The sequence below is a fragment of the Condylostylus longicornis genome, unplaced genomic scaffold, assembly GCF_029603195.1.
Source record: "Condylostylus longicornis isolate FDR11 unplaced genomic scaffold, ASM2960319v2 ptg000175l, whole genome shotgun sequence".
Classification (NCBI taxonomy): domain Eukaryota; kingdom Metazoa; phylum Arthropoda; class Insecta; order Diptera; family Dolichopodidae; genus Condylostylus; species Condylostylus longicornis.
The window spans coordinates 141,373-162,645 of NW_026578143.1; the positions used below are offsets into that span (position 1 = coordinate 141,373).

The 21,273-nt window shown below is 31.1% G+C and overlaps 1 protein-coding gene across 1 annotated transcript in view; it reads left to right on the forward strand.

The window, feature by feature from the left end:
• LOC129616297 (mucin-2-like) overlaps nt 1-21,273 on the forward strand; it is a 169,122-nt gene that overhangs the window by 50,806 nt on the left and 97,043 nt on the right. The window contains exon 2 of the mRNA XM_055531877.1: nt 19,166-19,352. Coding sequence (XP_055387852.1) covers nt 19,272-19,352 — 81 coding nt within the window. The 5' untranslated portion in view covers nt 19,166-19,271. The remainder of the gene's footprint in view (nt 1-19,165; nt 19,353-21,273) is intronic.

A 21,273-nucleotide genomic window follows, 5' to 3' on the forward strand; every position in this document is an offset into this window, starting at 1 on the left:
GCCAAATTTGTTGCCATCACATAACCTACCTATTGTATGCAGAATACGGTTGGTAAAAATATCAAAAATTTATTATCATGTTGCTTTTTTTGTCAAAAAATTTAAAAGTAATTGTGTTTTTATACCCGTACGAACGTATGTTCGAAGGGTTTATTAAATTTGCCTTACCATTTGTATCGCTAAGAAATAATGGTCTGAGATATAAACTCAAGTGTATGTTTTTGATCAGGGTCCAATTCTGAGTCGATTTAGCTTTGTTTGTCTGTTCGTCCTACCTTCCGTCCGTCTCTTTTATAAGTAGAAAACTAATTGATCTAAGTTCACCAAATTTTCACAAATAATTTATTGTAGTAAATGCCACAACCCTATTTAAAATGGACATGATCGGAGTACTGGTTCGGGTAACTGCCATACAACTTCAAAATTTATTTTACTAAATATATTAGTAGGACCAACGTGCTTCATAAAAGTCGTTAAAATTGCTTGATTTTACTCGTGCTGGTAGTTGCCATACAAATTCAAAAGTTATTCGGCTATATCTCAGAAACTATAAAAGCTGTTATATTTAAATTTCATACCATCGAATATAAAAATCATTGAAATTTCTTGGCTTGTTGTGGTATACAACTTCAGCTATACAACTTCAATAGTAGTTTGGTCATAACTTAATAAATATTGAAAATACAATACGGAAATTTTGCATAAATTAATATGGTAATACGGCAACTTAAAGTCATAGTCTGTACCATAGTCAGCTATGGATTATTTATTCACACATTGGATAACAAATTCGCACGGGTACCTCAGAGTTGACACGGTCAACTCTATTTTGTCTCGTTTCTATAAGATTTGTGTATAAGATTTTTGTATAAGTAATAGATACAATGCTAACTACAGTTTTCAATATTATGTTCTGTTAAGAAATTTTGAAATATACAATATAATATAGTTATGTATATCATCAACATCAAATGATGATAATATTTTGGAAGATTATCCTCTTGAAATAATCAACTAAAAAGATTATTTCAATACAATAATTTAATAAAACCAACCGACACTTTTAATTTTTTTATTTTCCTTTTATTTTCATAAATTTCTTTTTTCTCGTAAATTTTTTTGTAGTTATCATATTTCAAAACAATTGAAATTCGTAATTACAATTTTAACTTAACAAAATTGACCTATTTTTTTATTAAAACAAGGTGTGAACGAACGACCCACTTGAAAATGTTTAAGTTGCATTTTTTTTTCTTATGTTGCATTATTCATTTACTTTGCTTAACATTAATATGGTATAATGGTAATTTTGTAATGAACATGTGGCTTGCATATTGAGAATTTATTACTTTAAATTATTACTTTGAAAAGAAATTATTGTAAGTATTTATAAGATAAGCAAATTTAATGATTATTTTGTAATTGTCCCAAATTAAGAAAAAGAATTTTTTTTCAATATAATTTTGTAATTTTAAGAATATTTTCATATTTTTTAAAATAATAAAAAATCTGATGTGGTCAGCACATAACCAACCGCAATGTGTATTGTCTAGTTAAGTGAAAATGTTACAGAATATTTTAAAAATGTTTGTCAAATACTTATTTCCAATTTTTAGGACATTAGTAAGCTTATAGTTAACATACCTAGAAAAATGTAAATTTGGCTCTTAGTAGAATTTCGCTTTGTGTTACCCGAATTCCCTGAAATGCTGATGCCTGATTTTTGCTTTCATATAAAATTTCAAGTAAATTGGTTGAATGGTTTCGTCAAAATGCTCAAAAATGTAAAACAGGCCCGCTAAAAAGTGCAGTTCCCGAGGCCTGATATATCCCGAAAGTTGACCAACCCGTGCCATGGTCGAAATAAACTTACATATAAAATTTCATCAAAATCGGTTCAGCAGAACTTGAGATACACGCGTGCACACACACAGACAGACCGACAGACCGACAGAAAGACAGTCCGACGGACTGACAGGTTGCTAAAAATAGTTTACTTACACTTCCCTACTACGGAGAAGTGCATTCCCACCGATAACTCGATATGCAAAATTTGTTGCCATCACATAACCTACCTATTGTAGGTATTGTATACGGTTGGTAAAAATCAGTTCACTTTGTAAGAATAAAGCGATCAGTCGATCGAATAAAAATCAAAAACCAGTGTTTTTTTCTTAATTTTTACAAAAGTCGCCCCTGTTCGTTAAGTGGCGCAGTTCCTGTAGGGATTAAAAATAAAAATGGTGAATTGAAAAGTTAAAGGAAAATAACTAGCGAAAAATAAAAAAAAAGTTAACTCAAAAAAAAATTAATTTTATGTGTTATTTATAAAATTAATTTGAGAAAGGAAAAAACAATTTAAATTGAAAATTAATTGGAGTAATTAAATGTTACTAATATTAACAAAAGAGAAAGTGAAAAAATAAAAAACCACTTTCTTGTGAACATTAAAAACTTAATTTAATACAATAAAATTTTAAGAGACAAAAAATAATAATAAAAAATTATAATATAAAATTTTCCTAACAAATAAAAAGAAATAAGTTTTATCTTTCACTTGCTTTGAATATTTTTTTTCTATTAAACAAAAGTGGCACAATCAAATGCAACAGCCGGTCAATCCTCATCAACTACTCAACCTGCTGCACAACCCCCAGCACTTTCCCTAGATCCGATGAAATGCATCTTCCGGAGTTTAGTGGTAAGTTGCACGAATTATTTAACTTTATACGTTTAGTTGAAAATATAATCCCAATAGTTAGTAAATATGACTAAAGCGAGAGAAGTAGTGGAAATAAATAACCACGTTTCAATCTGGTCTGAAATAAAAATAATTTTAACAAAAAATTTCGGTGAAAAAAAACGACTTTATAAATTTATAAGGAATTGCAATGTGTAAAATTTACTAGCACATTACAACAAACTTATTGTTGACTTATACAACAAATAACTTAAATAACAAAGTAAAAGACCTACCTAATGCACCTGCAATAATTTAACCTAATATTTTAACGGGCTTAAAATATTGGGTTAATTAATAAATATTGGTTAAACGACTTTTCAAAGAAAAACTTTACGAACCAATGCGTTCTATAATATTTAACCGCAATCCTAGTTTTTTAGAGGAGGCTATAGAAATTATATATGTATATATAGCTACTTCTCAGTTACCAAAAAGTACGGGTACTTCTAGAAGGGCTAGAGACATGGGACAAAAGGCATTAGATAGGATTTCGGCTCCAGGGTCCCAGAAAAATCGGACATTGGAACTTTTTAGCCCCGAAATAGCTCTATTTAAAGATTTTCTGAAAAAATTTTTGTATAACAAAAGCACGTTTTTCTTTTATACTTTTTATAATTAGAAACACAAACCAAATGATACGTTTTACGTTATTATTCGAAATACAAACCGAGTAATAAATAATATTTGAAAATTATAATGATCTCACATATTTTTGGTTCGGAAAATCAAAATAATTTTAACGTATCTAAATAAATGTCAGCTTTTATTAGACATCAGATGTTTTGTGACATCTGAATATTAATATTTCATTTGTTATTGTTTTGAACATTACGTTTCGTCAGCAAGCTTTAAAAAAATATACATACAGAATATATGTACGTATGTAGTTAGAATTTTATTTTTATTGTTCCAAACGAAAAACTGTAAAATGCTAAATTTTAATACATTCATATGTACATACATATATTTGAATAAAATTATTATTTTGTTTTTGCCTAAACCTTTTCTTTATTTGAGAAATTTATTTCTATATGTTCACCCGCTGTTTTAAAAAACTAGGTATACATTCATAATTACGTATGTTTGTATTAATAATTTTATTTGTAACTATGCATACATATTCATATATACATACATACATATATTTGAATAAAATTATTATTTTGTTTTTGAATAAACCTTTTCTTTATTTGGAAAATTCAATCCTATATGTTCACTCACAGTTTTAAAAAAACAGGTACCCATTTTAATTTTCCATTCTAATACATTCATATGTACATACGTTCATATGTTGGAACGAAAAATATTAAAATCTTCAATTCTAAAACATTCATATAGACATACATACATATATTCATATATACATACATACATGTTTGAATAAAATTATTATTTTGTTTTTGACTAAACATTTTCTTTATTTGAAAAATTAATTTTTGTATGTTTACCCCCATGATTTAATAATTATGCGTATAAAATTTTATTCTATATATTCTACAGTTTTGAATATTATTAAATTCATATAGAAAGATTAAAAAAATTTACTCAGGAAGCTTTAAAAAAATATACATACATACATATTTATGTACTTAAAATTTTTGCGAATTTTTCCAAACTATTATAAGAATATTTTTTTGGAAATTTTCTTTAAACTTTTATAATAACATTTATCTGTTATATATTAAAAAAAATAAAACCCAAAATTTAAACAAAATAAAAAAAAAATTTTTAAAATAATCCAAAAAAAGAAAATCCTGGCTATAAGACTACCACGCTACCCACTAGGCTACCATCCTATTTTACATTATATATATATAGCTACTTCTAAGGTGGTAAAAAGTACGGGTACTTCTAGAAGGGCTAGAGACATGGGACAAAAGGCATTAGTTGGAGTTTTGCCTCTAGGGTCCCAGAAAAAGCAAGAATTCCACCCGTCCTCCCCCTTCACCCCCTCCCAAGATGCTTTGTAACCGTTTTTTACAAAATTCATGAAATTTGTCAGATTCATGAAATTTGGCAGTTGTGTATCCAATTGTAGATCAGATATATGAAGTTTTGATGGAATTGTTTGACAGGTTCAGGTACTTGCCATACAACTCGTAAAAGCTAATTTTAAATATTTGGAAAAATTATAAAGTCAGATTCATGAAACTTGGCAGTCGGATATACAATTATAAGTCAGACATATCCGTGAAGTTTCTATAGAATGACTTCACGGGTTCGTGTAATTGCTACACAATAACGAAAGGTGCAGGGTATAATTCTATCGGTTTATACCGACTGAAACGTTTTAACTTGTTTTTGTTATTAGAAACACAAACCGAGAAATAAATAATATTTGAAAATATAATGATCTCACATATTTTTGGTTCGGATAATCGAATTAATCTTAACGTAAATAAATGTCAGCTTTTATCAGACATCAGATGTTTTGTGACATCTGAATATTAATATTTCATTTGTTATTGTTTTGAACATTACGTTTCGTCAGCAAACTTTAAAAAAATATACATACAGAATATATGTACGTATGTAGTTAGAATTTTATTTTTATTGTTTTTGACTAAACCTTTTCTTTATTTGGAAAATTCAATCCTATATGTCCACCCACAGTTTTCAAAAAACAGCTATCTATTCATATTTATGTATGTTTGCATTAATAATTTTATCTCTAATTGTTAAAACAGCAAAATTTCAAAATTTTCGATTCTAATACATTCATATGTACATACGTTCATTTGTTGGAAAAAAAAATTTTAAAATCTTCAATTCTAAAACATTCGTATATACATACATACATATATTCATATATACATACATACATATATTTGAATAAAATTATTATTTTGTTTTTGACTAAACCTTTTCTTTATTTGGAAAATTCAATCCTATATGTTCACCCACAGTTTTAAAAAAACAGGTATCCATTCATAATTATGTATGTTTGTATTATTAATTTTATCTCTAATTGTTCCAACAGCAAAATTTCAAATTTTTCGATTCTAATAAATTCATATATACATATGTTCATTTGTTGGAAAGAAAAATTTTAAAATCTTCAATTCATATATACATACATACATACATATATTCATATATACATACATACATATATTTGAATAAAATTATTATTTTGTTTTTGACAAAACCTTTCCTTTATTTGGAAAATTCAATCCTATATGTTCACTCACAGTTTTAAAAACAGGTATCCATTCATAATTATGTATGTTTGTATTAATAATTTTATTTCTAATTGTTCCAACAGCAAAATTTCAAAATTTTCGATTCTAATACATTCATATGTACATACGTTCATTTGTTGGAAAGAAAAATTTTAAAATCATCAATTCTAAAACATTCATATATACATACATACATATATCATATATACATACATACATATATTTGAATAAAATTATTATTTTGTTTTTGACTAAACCTTTTCTTTATTTGAAAAATTAATTTTTGTATGTTTACCCCCGTGATTTAATAATTATGCGTATAAAATTTATTTCTATATATTCTACAGTTTTGAATATTATTAAATTCATATAGAAAGATTAAAAAAATTTACTCAGGAAGCTTTAAAAAAATATACATACATACGTATTTATGTACTTAAAATTTTTGCGAATTTTTCCAAACTATTATAAGAATATTTTTTTGGAAATTTTCTTTAAACTTTTATAATAACATTTATCTGTTATATATTAAAAAAAATAAAACCCAAAATTTAAACAAAATAAAAAAAAAAATTTTTAAAATAATCCAAAAAAAGAAAATCCTGGCTATAAGACTACCACGCTACCCACTAGGCTACCATCCTATTTTACATTATATATATATAGCTACTTCTCAGGTGGTAAAAAGTACGGGTACTTCTAGAAGGGCTAGAGACATGGGACAAAAGGCATTAGTTGGAGTTTTGCCTCTAGGGTCCCAGAAAAAGCAAGAATTCCACCCGTCCTCCCCCTTCACCCCCTCCCAAGATGCTTTGTAACCGTTTTTTACAAAATGGTACTACATCCTGTAGGGGTAATTTTTTACTTACTTTTGGTAGTATTAATATTGTATATGAATTCATTTTTGGTGTGAATTATAACAAAAAGTGAACACTTTCTTAAGAAAATTGTAAAGTTTTAATTATCAATAAAAAAAAGTTCATCTGGCAAATCGCATTTTTCAGGGTTCGAACCTGGGACTTTTTGCATAGAAATCGTATGCTATATCTATTACCCTACATACGTTAGGATTAGTGTTAACTCATTTCACAAAAAGCGTTTTATTCGCATGTATTAAAACTCCCAATACACACATGTATGCATTTTAATAGCGAATTATTTTATGCGTATATAGTAATTTATCTCTTAAAGTGCTTATTGTAAAAAGTATTTTAAGATTTTATGCGATATAACTCAAATCGAGGTTCTGAAATAAATTACTCAAAGGTATTAGATCTCAAAGGAACTAATTATTTGCTTAATTATGTATTTTTTGGTAATTATTTTTCAGAAGTTTTCTTATTTTAGGTTTTATCTTATTATTTATTAGAAAAAAGCATATCTATATGTATCTATATTACGGGTGTATTTTTGAAGAAATAAAGTAAACTTAAAATATCTCAGCTACAGAATGGAACACAATTTCAAAACTACAGGCATAATACTTGCAAGGCTTGCAATGCAAACACACACGACTAGTATTATATGAGGGGAACTATGTTGAACATAATCCACTCAGAAACTCCCAAAATTTTAATAAAACTAATACTAATTCATTTAATCATAATGAGAGACATATTAATAATTTTAATAATTGTAAAAATAATAATGCTAATACTTACACTCGTAATAATACAACTGGTATAATAATAACAATATTACCTGTTATTATAATAATTTTATGCGTAATGATCGTAATAGTAATAATAGAAATTTTAACCGTAGTAATAATTATTCTAACAATATTAATCGTAACAGCAATAACAATAATTATAGTGGTAACAATTACAATCGGGGTAATAACTATTCTGAATCAGTGACCTCAACGTGGTCCGAACGGCTAAAATAACTCATTTATTCACACACTAGCAAAATAGAATATTTTTGAAAAACATTCTCAAGACCCAAACGAGTCTTAAAATTTCTGTCGAATATTTCAAAGATTTCAATTTTAGTGGCCTTCCTTTGTCAAACTTTATTGTGGATTCTGTCGCTACAATGTGTATCATTAATACTGGAATTTGCAACCCCATGTATAAGTCTAAAATTAAACCACTTAATATAAAAACGTTATGTAATACTTTTATCTGCGATACTTAAGTAACAGTAGATTCCTTCCTTGAAGGAAAGAATATCCTATAACCATTGAAAGAAAATGAATACCATATTCCGATTCCGGTTAACAAACTAAGCGTTTTTCAAAATGAAATTTTCTCAGGTGAAACTAGTGTCAGATGTGATCATTTAGATCCTGTTAGAAAAAACGATTTTTTGATAATTTTAAGAAAGTTCGATAAGGCATTTTATCATGAGGGTTATAACTTATCTTTCACTCATCATATTAATCATAAAATCAATACGGTAAACGAAATTCCTATCACCTGAAATTGTATACGCTGAAATTCATAAAAAAGAAGTAGACGAACAATTGAAGAAATTTTAAATCAAGACATAATAAAACATTGTGAGTCACCTTATTCGGCTGCTTTATGGGTTGTCCCAAAAAACATGGATGCATCCGGGAAACAAAAATGGAGAATCGTTATTGACTATAGGAAACTTAATAATTTCACTATAGAGGACAAGTATCCAATCCCAAATATGGATTGTATTCTCGAAAAATTTGGCGTTCAATGTACTTCACTACTCTCGATTTAGCAAAGCGTTTCCATCAAATTGAGATAGCAAAGGAAGATACACAAAAACAGCTTATAGTACCATAAGTGGTCTTTAGTACAAGTCTGCAAGAACATCTACTCGTTTTGTAAAAATTTTACAAAAACAAGAGACTGAGTTCCTTGGCCATATTATTACTACTAGTGGAATTAAACCAAATCCAAATAAAATTGATGCAATTAATAGGTTTCTAATACCCAGGACTCCAAAACAAAGTAAAAGCTTTTTAGGACTAGTTGGGTATTATAGAAAATTCATTAAAGAGCTCGCTAAAATTGCCTTACCAATTACACAAAAACGAAAACGCATTGATGTCAATAATGATGATTATAAAGAAGCATTTAACAAATTGAAATTCCTAATCACAACTGGTCCTATTCTTATATGGTCAAAAATGTAAAACAGATTATGTGATGGCAACAAATTTTGCATATCGAGTTTTCGGTGGGAATGCACTTCTCCATAGTAGGGAAGTGTAAATAAACTATTTTTAGCAACTTGTCGGTCTGTCGGTCTGTGTGCGCACGCGTGTATCTCAAGTTCGGCTGAACCGATTTTGATGAAATTTTATATGTAAGTTTATTTCCACCATGGCACGGATTGATCAACTTTTGGGATATATCAGACCTCGGGAACTGCACGTCTTACCGGGCCTGTTTTACATTTTTGAACATTTTGAGAAAATATTCAACCGATTTACTTGAAATTTCATATATAAGCTTTGCTCGACCGTCCGCAAAAATTCCTAACTTTTGGAAGAAATCAGGCATCAGCAACTGGACGTTTACTACGGGCCAAATATACATTTTTGTGTCATCAACCGATTTCATTGAAATTTAATATTTAAATTCCTCGTATTGAAACAATGAACATATAAATTTTTTGGAAAGATCAGGGCTCGAAAACTGATTTGCGGGCCGATTTTATATTATTCACCATTTTGAGGAAAATATTCAACCTATTTACTTGAAATTTCATATATAAGCTTTGCTCGATTGTACGCAAAAATTCCTAAGTTTTTAGAGAAACCAGGCTTCAGCAACTGGGCGTTCACTACGGGCCAAATATACATTTTTGCGTATATAAAGAGAAATAATCGACCGATTTCATTGAAATTTAATATTTAAAATATTCGTATTGAAACAATGAACATATATATTTTTTGGAAAGACCAGGGCTCGAAAACTGATCTGCGTGCTGATTTTACATTTTTCACCATATGTACAGAACGAATTGATGGAATTTCTTGAAATTTGAGTTTTGGTTGTTACCGAAACTAACTGGCGAGCATTCATTTCATTTCATTTCATTTTATTTATTTCAATTACTTAAACTAATATTACAAAGGTATTCCATAGCATATTTATATAGCATTTATCAACTGCATACTAGTATTGAATATCATAAAAAATAAACTACATAATAAAACAGTAACAACTAAAAATGTAATGCAATTTAAGTATGTAAAGTAAAAAGAAATAAGAAAAATTCCATTCTTGTATCAAATTAGGAACGTGTGAATGAAATCCTACAATTGAAAACTTAAATTAAAATTAACTGTGATTAACTTAAAACCTAAGGCAAAAATAAATAAAGTTGGGTCAAACCAATGGTTTGTATTGTAGCACTTTTCCCTTCAACAAATGAAAATTTTGCTTTTAAATACAGTCTATGTAGTCTATGTACCTATCACACTATTAAAATTATTTTCATTCATATACAAAACTATTTCTAGGGTTGCATATATTTAGGATGAATGATTTATGCAGTCTTTGAAATAAAGCAAAAATTAATATAAAGTGGGGTTAACATAATGCTCGATTTTAAGGGTTAATTTTGTGAGTTAAGAAAAATAATTATATTTTTTAATTTCATGGAATTTACCGTTAACTTTTTGCGTTAATAGAAATTTGAAAAAGCTTGCGGTTTCGGAAATATAAGGTGTCAAAAATTCAAATTTTACAAATTTCAAGAGGCGATAACTTGAGAGGGGGTGGAGATGGAAAAAAATTTTCTTCTAACGAAATGAACTATTTGATAATGTCTAAAAGCTCCTAAAATTTCAAGCTTCTACAGGCTGTAGTTTGGAAAAAAAACGACATCAAAAATTTGCAAAAAAAGGACTTTAGATAACGGTAAATTTGAACGGCCATTTTGTTTTTCTAAAGTTCAAATATAGTATGCCGCGCTAGGGGAAGCAAGCCGCTGCTTTTCTGCGTTTGCAAAATTTCAAAAATGCTTATGGTTTCATTGCAACAAATAGTTAAAAAAGGCCATTTTTAGGGTTTTGGAGGGGTATAACTTCTAGAGGGGAGGAGATAGGTAAAAATTTTGTTCTACAGAAATAAGTTTCTAGTAAAGATCTATGTACATATAAAATTTCAGCTTTCTATCTTCAAGGGTGTAGAAGTTTTGTAAACAGACACACGGACAGACGGACGGACGGACGGACGGACGGACGGACGGACGGACGGACGGACGGACGGACGGACGGACGGGCAGAGTGAAACTAATAAGCACTTTTTTTCAAAAAATTTTTGGAAAAGTGCTAAAAATACTAATGTGGGGTTGAACAAAGAAAAATTAAAATTAAATTTCTAAAATATCATACAATAATACGAAAGTAAAATATAAAGGAAAAATCAAAAACAAAACATAATAAGATCAAGGGAAAACTAAAATATTTAACAAAATATTAAACGAGAAAAAAAATAGAGTTGACTTTGTCAACTCTGTGATACCCGTACGAATTTGTTATCCTATGTGCGAATAACTAATGTGCCATAACTAACTATGGGGCAGACTATGACTTTAAGTTGCCGTATTACCATATTAATTTATGCAAAATTTCAGTACTATGTGTTATTCAAAATACTGGTTGTGCCAAACTACTATTGATGTTGTATGGCAGCTACCAGAAAGAGCCAAGAAATTTTAGTGAATTTTATCAAGCACATCGACCCTACTAATATACTCACTTGTGTGAAATCTCAATATCACAGCTTTTATAGTTTCTGAGATATAGCCAAATAACTTTTGAAGTTGTATGGCAGGTACCAGAAGGAGCCAAGTAATTTCAACGACTTTTATGAGACACATTGGCCCTACTAATATTTTCGTTTGTGTGAAATTTCAATACCATAGCTTTAATAGTTTCTGAAATATAGTCAAATAACTTTTGAAGTTGTATGGCAGGTACCAGAAGGAGCCAAGTAATTTCAACGACTTTTATGAGACACATTGGCCCTACTAATATTTTCGTTTGTGTGAAATTTCAATACCATAGCTTTAATAGTTTCTGAAATATAGTCAAATAACTTTTGAAGTTGTATGGCAGGTACCAGAAGGAGCCAAGTAATTTCAACGACTTTTACCAGACACATCGGCCCTACTAATATATTCACTTGTGTGAAATCTCAATATCACAGCTTTTATAGTTTCTGAGATATAGCCAAATAGCTTTTGAAGTTGTATGGCAGGTACCAGAAGGAGCCAAGTAATTTCAACGACTTTTATGAGACACATTGGCCCTACTAATATATTCGTTTGTGTGAAATTTCAATACTATAACTTTTATAGTTTCTGAGATATAGCCAAATAAATTTTGAAGTTGTATGGCAGCTACCCGAACCGGTACCCCGATCATGTCCAATTTAAATAGGGTTCTGGCACTTACTACAATAAATCATTTGTGAAAATTTGGTGAACTTAGCTCAATTAGTTTTTGAGTTATCGTTGGGACGGACGGACGGACGGACGGACGGACGGACGGACAGACAAAGCTAAATCAACTCAGAATTTGACGCTGATCAAAAACATACACTTGAGTCTATATCTAACACCGTTATTTCTTAGCGTTACAAACGGTAAGGCAAATTTAGTATACCCTTCGAACATACGTTCGTACGGGTATAAAAATAATCATGTTGCATAGAAGTTAAAACTATAAAAATTTAGCGAATGACTTGCAGTAAATTTTCGATTTGGAAGTGGTCAAATACAAACAACCAATATTTCAAACCTCGCAATAACGTCGATAAGTACCTTTCTGATCTAATCGAATCAGGTAAATTATTAAAAAGTCTGGGCGCAATAATTGTATAAAAATGACTGAAATGCGATGTACGCGACCTAGACACAATAACACGGTTCATGTTACTAATTCTAAGCCCATACCCCGCAACAGTCCTTTGATTTAGGTACCCAGACCTTTTGAAAAAAATTCTCAAGGTTTTATAGAAATAGAGATGCCTAAGCGGAAAAATTTTAAGTGCACAAAACAAGGGGAAACTTGGTGTAAGACGATTTACCTTTAAAACGATTCTAAGAAAGTGTTTCTGTGCCAAAAGTAAAGGTCTTATTCTGCTAGCATAAGCACCACCCCAGCATGTAATACCATATTGAAGCCTAGAACCAAAAACACCATAGTAGAACATTTTCATTACTTTACAAGAACAATAAGAGCTCAATTGAAAACCATACCTTATAACCTTGTTTAAATACTTCTTTAGATAGCAGGAATGTTCAGACCAATTCAATTTATTATCAAAATTAAGACCTAAGTATTTGAAAGAAGAAACACATTCAATTGGAAAACAATTCATATCACAAGAACACAAATTATTAAAACATAAGTTATCAATAGAAGTTGGAACCATTGGAAATTTTTTACAATTAGGAGAATGGTAGTAAAGATCACTTATATCACGAAAATTGCCAGTTAGACTGAAAAGCATATATTTAGTCTTTGAGCTTATAACAAGCCCATGAGTGTAAAACCATCTTCTAATTAGGTCCAAATCATAGTTCATATCGCTAAATACACTGAAACGATTACTACAACTGTATGAGAAAGAAGTATCATCTGCAAAAGCAGTCGGATGACCCTTAAAACATTGAATAAATAGTGAATTGATAAAAACAAGAAACAATATTGGACCAAGAACCGAGCCCTGCGGTACACCCATGTGTACATTAGATGCACCACTGTATGAATTACCAACTCTTACCTTCTGTTTTCTATTCGAAATAAAAGATTCAAACCAATTTAAAACAAATCCCCTGAAGCCTGCATTAAATAATTTATGAAGTAAGTGTGAATGTTGAACTGTGTCAAATGCCTTAGCAATGTCAATAAAAATTGCAGTACACGTATTACCAGCATTTAAACCATCACAAATCTCTGTATAAAACTTCAGCAAAGCATCCTCGGTACATTTTCCTTTTCTAAAACCGAACTGATTATTTGAGAAAAAATTTGTTTTATTTAAAAAATTCAGAATTCTATGCTTCATGGCTTTTCCAAACACTTTCGAAATGGGGGAAAGAATTGAAATGGGTCTGTAATTACCTGGGTCTAAAGTGTAAAAGGTTCAAAAAAGAAACTTTCACGGCCATATGTTTCAGGAATAATATCTGACGAAACCCAATTACGATCAAGAATTTCATCACTATCTATACACAACAAATTTTCACCAACACTATTAAAATGTTTACTAAAACAGTTGGAAACTTCAGAAGGATTACTTAAAATAACAGACTCCTCTTCAAACACAATATCAGGATCTAAAACCATATCTTTATTTAAAATAGAATTCATAATTTGCCATTCAACTTTAGAATTACCCCTATTTGCATTCAATTTACTAAAGTAGTAATTATTTTTTGTATTCTTAATTTTAACCTTAACGTTTTTGCATAATTTTTTATAATAAGAAACTAAACGAACATTATTTGGATTCTTTTTAACTTTTGGACGTAATTTATTTCTTTTCTTAATAAAATTAATAAGACCATTTGTCATCCACGGCTTCAATATTTTGTTCCTAGTACGTATCGTAACACTAGTACTACAATTCGCAATATGTTTCATAAGAATATCATAAAAGATCGAATAAGCAACCGAAGTATCATCCACAATATAAAAATCAGACCAGGATTCAAACAACAAAGCTGTCCTCAATTTATTAAAATCAATTTTTTGAAACGAATTCTCATAAATATTTATAAGCATTTCAGGGAATTCACAACAAAGCGAAACTCTACTAAGAGCCAAATTTACATTTTTCTCGGTATGTTAACTTTAAGCTTACTAATGTCCTAAAAATTGGAAAGAAGTATTTAACAGACATTTTTATAATATTCTTTTTTTTTCTTTTTTTATACCGAAACTGCCAGACGAAAGGCAGTAGTGTGGAACTTTAATCCACTAAAAAACACCCTCCTCAAAATAAACTATAAAACTAGTCTGAAACGACTAACCATTAATTTTGCTCTAACTTTTTTGATTATTTACGAGCTTTTGATCTGGCACAATAGTGTACTAAGTACTTATTGTTCCAGATAAAAAACTTTAAACTAACTCGAGAGGTCTCGTACGTTTAAGTCTCCTAACAAAGTTTTGATTGTCAACCAATCGAGCCGCCTCGATGTTAACATGTTTGGATAAACGCATTTTATGACTGGCTGCTTGCTTTTTAATTTCGTCTGTGACACTTAGGATCGTGAGATCCCTATGTATATCGGCATTACGGACATACAAGGGGCGTTTACAATTTCCCGTAATACTTTATTTTGAAATCTTTGTATAGATTGGATATGAATCTACGCAGTGAAACCCCATAACTGAATACCGTAAGCCCAGACAGGCTTAAATATTTGATTATATATCAAAACTTTGTTATATATTGTCAATTTAGAACGCCTCCCCAAAAGTCATTCAAACTTTCTGTATTCCTCCTCTAGTTGAGATCTCTTTTTCTTTTTGTGCTGCCTCCATCTGGCTTCGCGTCCAACGTCATTCCCAAATACGTCGCCGCGTTTGCGGATGGCATCAAGACGCCATTTATTCGAACCAAAAATGAATTGTCAATATTCCTATTAGTGAAATTTACGTGTACTGATTTCACCTCGTTAAGTTTTATATTCCACTTTCTAGTCCATTTTGAGATCTCATCAATGGCCCTTTGCAATTTTTGTGTAGATTGATTTTCATTTCATCCTATTGCGATAACTGCTGTATCATCAGTAAATGTAGCTGTTGTCACTCCTTCCGATTCAAGAATATCACACGTGTATAGCAAGTATAATATCGGGTCCAATATACTCCCCTGTGGTACCCCCGACCTGATATCCCTAAGCGAAGAGTACTCCTCTTCCCGTTTAACTCAAGATACCCTATTAGTGAGGTAAGATTCGAGCAGGGCAACATACTGTCTTGGTATTGATGATTCGGGATTAACATTTTACTTTCAATTATAGGCTGAAGTCTTCTCAATAAAAGTTTCTCTAGCAGTTTTGAAAGTATCGTAATTAAACGTAATTAAACCTTATAGACGGATTTATTAGGCGCGTATGCAAAAGCAGACTCCTCATTTTCATGCAAGGCTTGGCTGTCATGCAGGCAGAATATATCGGCCAAATGATTCGCAAACGCATTTGCCTTGTACTTGTCAGTTTTTGCCAACGTTCCATCTTTGTTTTCACTACGAGCGAGATGTTTGATAGGTTGCTTCATTTTCTTTGTTGCCCTCCACAGTAAGTAATGTACTCACACGCCGTCAAATTTTGAACATAATCAGCAACCGAATACTCTTTGTATTTTCTAATACAGCGTCTTAGTTGCTGCGATTCACGATTTTATCTGGCTTTATCAGTAGGATCACACGTTTGCTGCCACCTCTTTCTCGCCCGCCTGCTTCGTCTTGCTTTCGCTAGTATATGTGGGGGATAGTTAATGCCCTCCCTTCTATTAACATTAATTTTGGAACTACTCCAAGCCGCATTCTGAATAATTTTAGTAAAGTTTTCGACCTCCTCATCTATGTGCTGGGTCGTTCTTATTCTTTTCCTTAAATCTATTTGTCGTTCAATCTCTAAGCGAAATCTTGACCAATCTGTGTTCCACTTGTCAGCGCAGGTTTCGCTCTTTTCATAACTATACTTTCCTTAAGTTCAAGAATAACTATCGAGTGATCGGAGTTAAGATCATAGTTATCATGTACCTCGATGAAATTTTTCGCAATCCGTTTTATTATGAAGAAATCTATTAAATCTGGGCAATACGTTGGCTTCGCAGTAGAGCGAAAAAAGCACCCCGTGCCGCCAATTTCTGTCCTAAGTTCTCTTCCTCTAGTTGAAGTATGCCTTGAACCCCAATTAGTGTGCTTGGCGTTAAAGTCACCCCCCAATGTAAATCTATCGCCTCGGTCTGTCAGAACGTTTTGAAACATTTCTGCCGTAATTTTAAATCTGGGGTGACAATATAAAGCAGCCACTCTAAATTTTAATGAGATCGAAATACACCACATTTTCTTTTATTATTACTGCCGTTCCGCTCTTTGCTATATTTCCAGGGTGGTTCGAGTTGTAAATTCTATAACCTGGAAACCGAATCCTTCCTAAAGTCCTATGTGATTCAGTTACGAGGCACACGTCTACATTCTGTGTATATAGAAAAACTTCAAGCATGTCCTTTTCATTTGAAATACCATTGCAATTCCATGTTGCTATTTTAAAATTACTTCGTGCCATCATTTACCAGATCCTTTGTTATTCGATTTTTTCCCTACGCTCTCTAAAATGCTCAATCTCTGAGAGATTTTGTCCATCATATCTGCATGTATGTGCTGCATTTTATACAAAACATTCACGTCACTGGCCCTTGCTTTATTGCTTGTGCCACCGTCATTAGTTTTCGTTTGGAGAACGTCCCTGTATGTTACATCTTTGAGACTATTCTCGAGATGAATTGCCTAGGTGGCCGTTCAGAATTCTTCAAATTGTTGTTGCTGCTCTTATTTCTACGTTTTTGTAGTTCCTTAGCTACAAGGCATCCCCTACAGTTTGCTGGGTGAGCCTCCAAGCAATTGGAACACTTTGCCGCAGTACTCTTTGGCTGACTACAATCAGATGTTAAGTGCCTGCCTGCACATTTAATACAATTCGGTTCTCTCTGGTAAAATTTTTGTGTATGCCCATACGTTTGACACCTTTTACACTGCGGAATGGTCCTATCCTTTCGAAATGCCTCTATCCTATCTTTCATCCTGTTTATCTGATCGATTTCATAAATTTTTTTCATCTCCCCTTCATTTGAGAGTGTTAGCATAAACAGCGGTAAAGGCATCATAATTCTTTTCCCATTTTCTTTTATTTTTTTAATTTTATTGGTTATATCTAAGATCTTGTAACCCCTAAAGCTTAGGTCTTCTTTTATATCTCCCGGTTTACAACTGGGGTGAAGATTTGTTACCAGGACTTTTATTGGTCTGGCCTGCTTGTTTTCATAGGTATGTCATTCTAGTCCAAATCCATTTATGGCCCTGGTAAGATCCCTGAAGTCCATTTCGGAATTTACAATAAGCTTAAATTGATTGTTATTCATCATTTTAACCTTACAATTGATATCCTTATTTTTCAATGTTGACTCTATTTGATTATAGATAACCACATTACTTATGACTACTGGAGGCGGCCTAGAGTTTTTCGTGACACCGCTTCGACTTTTAGAATCAGGAGCATCCGCTTTCTCAGCGTTGATCGTCACCTGAACCACTTAGGGAGATGATTCCGCTTTCTTTTTTTACTGGACCTCTTTTGCTTTAAGATCCAATCTGTTTCTCTGGCGAGTTCTTCCTCATCTGTTGAATAGACGTTCACGACTGACCTCACCTGCTTTGCTTGTGGTGCAGAGTCTTTTTCTTTATAACTACTCTTATTAGACTTATTGTTTGTTATTTGCCCATATTTCTCTTTCTTTACCTTCTCATTCTTAGCCCTCAGTTGAAGAACCTCGTTTTGCAAAGCCACACAGAGCTGTTTTAGTTGGCTAATCCTTTTATGTATGTCAGCATTCTGATAATCACTTTTTTTTGGCTTGAGCTTTACTCATGTTTATGTCCTTATTGGTCTGTGGAGCTTGAGTGTTCGGTAGTCCACCTTCTATATTTTTATTCTTTTCCAAAATCCGCACATCAGATGTAGGTGGTGGACGCCGGGTTTTCGCGTTCCTCCTGAACGGATCAACCAAATGCAATAAATGGCTCTCCCCAGAATCCGTAGGGCCGACCTCCGAAGAGGGTGGATTCTCCAACGAAACCCGGATTAAGCGCCGAGTACTCGCTTTCGCCAGCTCTTGTCAGCCTTACTAAGTAAGTTGCCCAGGAGACATCCGGCAGGTAACTATGTTACCTACATTCTAGGAGGTGAGACTCGGATTTGTTGGAAGAGCTGATGTTTTCAGAGGGCATTTCGTAGCATTTTAAGCTTCACATATTAGGAAAATGTGAGACTGCCTCGGACCCATGCCAACTTTTGTCCCGCATATAATATTCTGTAACACTTTCATTTAACTAGACAATACATATTGTGGTCGGTTATGTGCTGACCACATCAGATTTTTTAAATTCGTTTTCTTTTTTGTACGTTGTTTAAAATTTTTGTATTACAAACAAGATTTTTCCACTAAAAAAGTTTTACATAAAATTTATATTTGTGCAATTTATTATTTTCTTTTTATTAACAGATTTTCTTACCAACGTCGCCAGTTTTTCAATTATTTAAATGAAAGTTTTTACTTCTTTTATATTGCTATAATTAGAATATAAAGGTGCATTTTAAAAGGTTTTAAAATGGGCAACAATATTCGGATAATTATAATACTAATTTATGCTGTACTACAATTAGCAATAGTTATTGAGGCTCAAGCTAAGGTAAGTTTACGGTATTTTCTTTGTTTTCCTAAATTTAATAAACTTGAAAGATAGAAGCTATGTGCTTTGTATCTATGAATGATTTGATTTTGCAATAATTTTTATTACATAATTTATTTTGGTAATTTAAGGAGAATATTTTAATAAGCAGGTTGTGATTGAGTTCATGTTTGCATTTATAAGCTGCAATGGTGATCCTTCTTTTTAGCATTTTTCCAAAAAATATACTCTTTTTCAAAATTGCATAAATCATTTCTAACTGTATACAATATCTGAAATAGTTTCGTGTATGAATGAAAGTAATTTTTATAGTATAGTAGGTATACGTAGATTGTTTTAAATGCATTATTTTCACTTATTGAAGCGAAAAGTGCTACCATATAAACCACCGGTGTGACCCAACTTTATTTACTATGCTAAGCTAATTTTTATAGTGTAGCAGGTATACATAGATTGTTTTAAATGCATTATTTTTAATTGTTGAAGCAAAAAGTGCTGCCATATAAACCACCGGTGTGACCCAACTTTATTTACTATGCTAAGCCTCGTTTCAGTTTAATACAACTATTTTATTTGTAGTTTGACAATATTATTTTTTGTTTTGCAATTTTATAATTTTGACATTTGGTGCAAATAGTCTTTTTTATTGATAGAATTACTTTTCAGCACTTTTTACATTCTTTTTTTATTTATTTATTTTTTAAATTCATTTTTGTTTTCTTATTATTAATTAATACATATTGATATAATATTATTATATTAAATTTAATTATCCTATGTAATATTTTACAATATGCTCTTATAGTGCACTTATGCATAATAAAACTAACTTTCTAATGTAAAACAGTTCTTTTTTTTTCTATTTACCGACCGTGTATACAATAGGTAGGTTATGTGATGGCAACAAATTTTGCATGTTGAGTTTTTGGTGGGAATGCACTTCTCCGTGGTAGGGAAGTGTAAATGAACTATTTTTAGCAACCTGTCGGTCTGTGTGTGTACGTGTGTATCTCAAGTTCGGGCGAACCGATTTTGATGAAATTTTATATATAAGTTTATTTCGACCATGGCACGGATTGATCAACTTTTGGAATATATCAGGCCTCGGGAATTGCGCTTTTTAGCGGGACTAAATTACATTTTTCACCATTTTGAAGAAAATATTCAACCGATTTACTTGAAATTTCATATACAAGCTTAGCTCGACCGTTTGCGAAAATACTTTACTTTTGGTAGATATCAGGTGTCAGCAACTGGACGTTTACTGCGGACCAAATATACATTTTTGCGTATATGAAGAGAAATAATCAACCGATTTTATTGAAATATAATATTTAAATTCTTTGTACTAAGACAATGAACATATAAATTTTTTGGTAACATAAGGGCTCGAAAACTGATCTGTGAGCCGATTTCACATTTTTCACCATATCTACGGACGAGTTGATGGAATTTCTTAAAATTTGATATTTGAATTCTGGTTCTTACCGAAACTAACTCTACTAAGAGCTAAACATAGATTTTTCTAGTTAGTTAACTATAAGCTTACTAATGTCCTAAAAATTGGAAAGAAGTATTTAACAAAAATTTTTATAATTTTCTGTAACACTTTCACTTAACTGAACAATACACATTGCGATCGGTTACGTGCTGATCCTATCAGATTTTTTATATTGTGGGTGAACATATAGAATTAAATTTTCCAAATAAAGAAAAGGTTTAGGCAAAAACAAAATAAAAATTTTATTCAAATATATCTATGTATGTATATATGAATGAAATTTTTCAAATAAAGAAAACGTTTAGGCAAAAGCAAAATAATAATTTTATTCAAATATACGTATGTATATATGAATCTATTAGAATCGCTCGAACAATAAAAATTAAATTTTAAGTACATACGTATATTAATTGTGTATCT